At 43.3% G+C, this 6,000-nt stretch overlaps 1 protein-coding gene across 1 annotated transcript in view; it reads left to right on the top strand.

Annotated features, from left to right (window-relative positions):
- FHDC1 (FH2 domain containing 1) overlaps positions 1 to 6,000 on the top strand; it is a 51,088-nt gene that overhangs the window by 28,028 nt on the left and 17,060 nt on the right. Inside the window, exons 6-7 of the mRNA XM_006019147.3 lie at positions 2,571 to 2,656; positions 2,744 to 2,844. Of these exons, the coding sequence (XP_006019209.1) occupies positions 2,571 to 2,656; positions 2,744 to 2,844 (187 nt within the window). The remainder of the gene's footprint in view (positions 1 to 2,570; positions 2,657 to 2,743; positions 2,845 to 6,000) is intronic.

The raw sequence follows: 6,000 nt of genomic DNA, 5'->3' as shown, positions 1-6,000 counted from the left end.
CCCCAATAATTAGATTGTTCAACCATTGCAGCTTGGAGGGAGTCAAGTGGTCTAACTTCTGCTTCTTGCCACTGCCACCATTTGTTCCACCCCCTACACTTCTGTGCCCCATGCCTGCCTCTCCCTCATGGTGCCTGTGCCCCCTGGTGCCTGCACCCCATGCTGTGTCCCATCCCTCTCTCCCCCCACCCCCCTGTTGCTGTTTATCACTTCTCCTTGCAGCTCTGGCTCCAGCTGGGGCCCCGCTCTGGCAGGAAGCACTGCCTCTGGCTATGCAGCAGATGTCATGGCAGGGGCTGTCTCTGCCCCAGAGCCCAGGCCAGAGTCACTGCCACTGCAACAGCTGTTGTGTGGCCAGGCTGGGGCAGGAGGCAGCACATGCTCTGTGCTCCCTGTCTCAGGCCAGAGAGATGCCCTAGCCAGAGCTGGAACTGTGAAAGACAGTAAATTCAGTGGGAAGAGAAGAAGCTGCGGGGGGGATGGGGAGGTGGAGAAGAGGTAGCAGGAGGGGTGGCTACAGCTGTAGAGCCCAGTGGGACCTTGGGCTGAGAGCTATCTCTTGTTCTTAAATCTAAGTCAAGGGGCATTTTTCCCCCATGTTGGCTAGGGAAAAAAACATTCTCTTGGATTTGAGTAAATACGGTAACCTGTATGTGGACAGATTTGTAGTGTCCCAAGCATGTATGTGGACTTTGGTGTAGTCATGCTAGAAGAGGGGGATCACTTATGTCAGCCAAATGTGAATGGGTGTGGGATGAGTGGGTCATTTTTCCTTTTGGTTTAAATGGTGTTATCTCCAGGTACCTGCATATAACTATAAGCTTCAAGGCTTTGACTTTAGTCTTCCAAAAAATTAAAAAAAACAACCCATAAACTCCTCTTGGACTGAGACCAAGAATGTGAATTTCTTCCCCACCCCCCTTAAAGGCAATTGTTTGAAAAAGCAATGAGTGAAAACATGCCTACGTTGAAAATATTTGTAGCTTAAACCTTAGCTTTTTGTTACCACAAACCCTCCACCCCATGATACATACAGAGTTCTGCAAAACACTGAACAGTTAACTATCAAGTATCCATCTTATGTACCAAGCTTGTGAAGACTCAGATCTCTCTTTGTGATCACCTTAGTAGCTGTTACCTGTTTGACAAGAAATTCAGCTATTCACAATGGAGAATCCAATCACAAATAGAGCAATCAAAATGAAAGACCCAATTCTCATGGAAACTGGGGCACTGCTGCACAGAGATGACAGCAGTGTGCTGTTACAATCATGCTGTGTGTGCATCCCTTTGCTTGAAGGCGTGAGGCACTAGTTAGTGAAACCCAGATGAGACAAAACAGTGAAACATAGGTTCCCCATGCTGCTCTGCTAAAATGTTGGGATTGGAGGAGATGCCATTAATGTTCCTAGTCTCTGAAAATTTGGAAATGGTGCCTTAAAAGCAGATAATTGAACTGCCTGAGTAATGCTGCATATTTAGGCTTGGCAGAATTCAATTTGTATTTATTTATTTATCTCAGTGGCTATAATCAATGTTTATTTTTAAGCATTTATTTCAGTTTTTATCAATTTAAATTTTCAGGGTTGCATGAAATTAGAGTTGTGTCAGGGAAGACAATTGTGTAATACAAAAAGTTTAATATCCATAAATCAACAACGCATACCTTCATGCAAACAGACGGTAGTCATCCTCATTGACAAAGCAGTATCTCCTGGACTTCAGAACAGCACCACAGAGCTCCACGGGAGTTTGGCACATACACAGGTGCGTGTGCATACATGCACATAGCAGCAGCCAGTACAGGAGCTGGGGGTTGTGCTGGTTAGGCTGTGCTGGGAGAGTGGGTTGGAGGGGCAGGGCTGCTAGCAGCCTGGAGCTGCTGGCCTCTTGCTCTGCCCAGGTCCGAGGCGAGGCAGGGGCCAAATTCCTGCATAACCCAGCTTCGCTCCACGGGAGTTTGACTCCTGCCCCGATTGCACAGGGGCCAAACTCCTGTGGAGCTTGGTTCAGCCTAGTCTTTGTGTGATTGGGGCAGGGGCCAAACTCCCATACAGCCCACCCCAGCCCAGCCCAGCATGATTGGGATGGGCCAAACTCCTGCAAAGACCAGGCCAGGCTGGTCTCTGTGGGATTTTGGCTTCTGTGTCAACCAGGACCCGGGCAGATCAAGCGTCCGGCAGCACCAGGTTCCCAGGCTCCCTGCTGCTACCAGCCCTTCCCCTCCAGCCCCTCCTTCCCAGCACAGCCCCCAGATCTTGCAGCAGCCACCGTGTGCATGTGTGTGTGCACATGCATGCAGCGCCCCCTGCCCTGGATTTCCTTACCTCTGTCCAGGATTTATTTTTTTTTTAAATCTCTTTTGTGCACATTTCGATGATTATAGACAAATATTTTTCCATCAGTCTGTGAGTGTCAGGTGAACTTGACATTTATCGATGTCTATTTATAAAAATCTAATCCTGCCAAGCTTATTCATATTCAACTTCTTTTCAGTAAAACCATAGTTTATCTATCTAAAATTGATGAATTCTTTAAGTTGTTTACTAGTGTATATTTCTCTTTTCTAGGTAAAGAAATTAAAAGGCTTTGGTGGAGATGTATCAAAACTGTGTCAAGCTGATTCCTTTATGTACTTACTAATCCAGGTGCCAAAGTAAGGAGGGTATTAGGTTTATTCTCTTTATGCTAAACACCTCTACTCTGGCTGTCAGTGCTAAAGCTTAGTTTGTTCATGTTCCAGCTATTCTCTTCGGATTGAAGCCATGGTACTGAAGAAGGAATTCGCACCTTCTTGTACTGCTCTACAGAATGATATGACAATAATAAAAGTGGCTACAAAAGGTAATTAAACATGTTCTGGCATGCATTGTGCTCTTGTTATTGTTAGCATATTAATCAGTCTGTGCCATAGCATCTAGATCTTGAATTTCAGGTACCTAGTAGCTATTAAAAGGAAGCTAACTAGCCTCTGACACATTCCAGAAGGGTGTGTCTGTTAGATCTTTACTCCCAAGGCCAAAAATCTTGAGGTCAGTGTCCCTTTCATATTTCTCTGTAAGGCTGCCTGTGAGATGGCAACATTATTTGATTGAAATCCTTATCATAACAGACAATCTCATATTGCAGTTTCCTTTCTTTCTGTTATTCTTAAATCGCTGCTCTAAAATACTGCAGATTGCTCCTTTGGTCCAGAAAGGCAAATCCTAATTTAATCATCTTCTACTGCCTTTCATAGAATCGTATAAAATTAGGGACCTCAGGAGGTCATCTAGTCCAATCTCCTGCTCAAGGCAGGACCATCTCCAACTAGATCATCCTAGCCAAGGCTTTGTCTAGCTGGGTCTTAAAAACCTCCAAGGATGGAGATTCTACCACCTGTCTGGGTAACCTGTTCCAGTGTTTTACTACCCTCCTAGTGAGAAAAATCATCCTAATATTTAACCTAAATTTCCCTTGCTGCAACTTGAGACCATTGCTCCTTGTTCTGTCATCTGCCATCACTGAGAACAGTTTAGCTACATCTTCTTTTGAACCCCCCTTCAGGTAGTTGAAGGCTGCTATTAAATTCCCTTAGCCTGTCTTCATAAGTCATTTGTCCCAGTTCCCTAACCATTGCTGTTGCCCTCCCCTGGACTCTCTCCAGTTTGTCCACATCCTTTCTGTAGTTGAGGGCCCAAAACTGAACACAGTACTCCAGATATGTCCTCACCAGTGCTGAATAGAGGGGAATAATCACTTCCTTTGATCTGCTGGCAATACTTGTTCCAATGCAGCCCAGTATGCCATTAGCCTTCTTCACAACAAGGGCACACTGTTGGTTCCTATTGAGCTTACTGTCTACTGTAGCCCCCTTTTCTGCAGAGCTGCTGCCCAGCCAATCAGTCCCTAGCCTGTACTGGTGCATGGGATTGTTCTGTCCTAAATGCAGGACTTTGCACTTGTCCTTACTGAACCTTGTGAGATTTCTTTTGGCCCAGTCCTCCAATTTGTGTAGCTCTCTCTGAATCCTAACCCTACTCTCCAGCATATCTACTACTCCCCCCTCCCCACCCCAAGCTTGATGTCTTTTGCAGACTTGCTGAAGGTGTACTCTATGCCATCTTCCAGGTTGTTGATGAGGATATTGAACAAAACTGGACGCAGGACCGATCCCTGGGGCACTCCACTTGATACCAGCTGCCAACTAGACATTGAGCCATTGACTGCTATCCCCTGAGCTTGATGATCCAGCCAGTTTTCTATCCACCTTACAGTCCATTCACCCAATCTAGTTTCCCTTTTTCCCAGGTCTAATGCAAAATCATTTTTTCATTTTTATAGTTCTTATTTTGCTCCATTCTGTTGCTAGCTTAAATCCATCCCATACCTTTTAACACTGTTCCTCAGTGTCCATTTGCTCTGCTGATCACACTGAAAACCTCAAGGAGCCTTGGTGGCACTGTTTTTTGTCACTGGTGGAAGTAATAGCTGGAAATGTTTGGCAATAAATAAGTAAGCTGGTGTGTGTTGCTAATGCTGAGGATTGAAGCAGGGACTTCAGATTTAGAACAGGAGTCTCTTAACTGCTTGAGGTAAAAAGCTTGGCTCTGTATTTGGGGGCCTCATCAGATGATCATACTTTGTAGACTGGGCACAAAGTGATATTGATAATGCCCATGGAAAGTACATGTACACAGGTCAAGTACTGGCCTACCTTGTCTTCACCCAGAAACTATCTGCAAAGGTGGGCTCATTCTTCTAGATGAGTCAGTTTTCCCTTACCTCCTTTTGGAGGCCCACCCTTTTATAATATATCCTTAAACCTTCCCTGTTTCCAGCTGGGAGTTGATTCAAAACTGGCTGTTTTTCTGTTCACCATTAATGACTTCCATGTTTCCTTTTATGTGGTTAGGTTGTTGAGGACATTGACTTTCTGCTCTTGATGTCTAAAGGTTAGTTTATTTCAGAGACACTGATAGACTTCCATTTTGCGAAGTAAATGGGAATTTTTCTTAACTATGTCCCTTGTCACTTGTAGTGTAGACAGGTTTATAGTGTGTGCCAACTTTCTATTTGGTTTTAGGATTCTATATCCACGTGAGTATTATCTCCTTTCTCTTGCTGTAAAGTGCTCGGTGCCTCCTTGTATAAAACTTGCTTTATCAAAACATATTTAACTACTTTATGTATTTTGGCAGGCTGCTAACAATGAAAGCAAAGCAGTACTTTGCTTCCAAAATGACAGATTAGCGTGTTGGATTAAAAAGTTAAATACAGGATAAACTACATAATGCTAACTTTGATGCAACTTCAGCTTTCCTTCTTAAAAAATGCACTTACAGTGCGATGACTGCAAGTATTTAAGTGTTCTACACATTACTATAGATGACTGTATGTCTACCAAATTATGAAATACAATTCCAGAAATTAAATATATCAAATAGGGGTTTTTTTGCTTTGCTGTATATTGCAGATTTGCAAGGAGCTCTTATTCTGATGATATAATGTGTGTGTGTGTGTGTATACATTTTATAATATAATAAAACATATATTTTATAATTATATAATATTTTATATATATAGCGTGTATAGAGATATATACACACGTTATCTATCTATCTATCTATCTATCTATCTAATGCTTGTGTGTGTGTGTGTGTGTGCTTATTTATTAAATCTTTAGAGTTCCAACTCTCTTATGTCTAAGGTCTTCATTCTCACTTGATGATTATACAGACATAAGATGGTGCTATGGGCCTGGGTGGGGTAAGGAAGGAAAGTTAACTTTCCTTACATCCTTTTCAGGTCTGACAACTAAAGTTTTTGTGTAGGAAATAATTGATCAAGGGCCTTGATCCTGGCACATGTTGAAAGGGTTCTGCAGAGCCTTGAGCACAATTACCAACTACTGAAGTTGATGGCAGGTGAAAGTACGTGGCACCTTGAGCATTATTTCCCAAATGTTTTGTGACTGACTGCTAGTTGCCTTGGAAATACTGTATTTGTTGAGCTAAGGCT

This window comes from Alligator sinensis, unplaced genomic scaffold (genome assembly GCF_000455745.1).
Source record: "Alligator sinensis unplaced genomic scaffold, ASM45574v1 scaffold169_1, whole genome shotgun sequence".
Classification (NCBI taxonomy): domain Eukaryota; kingdom Metazoa; phylum Chordata; order Crocodylia; family Alligatoridae; genus Alligator; species Alligator sinensis.
This window is presented reverse-complemented; position numbering and strand designations above follow the sequence as displayed.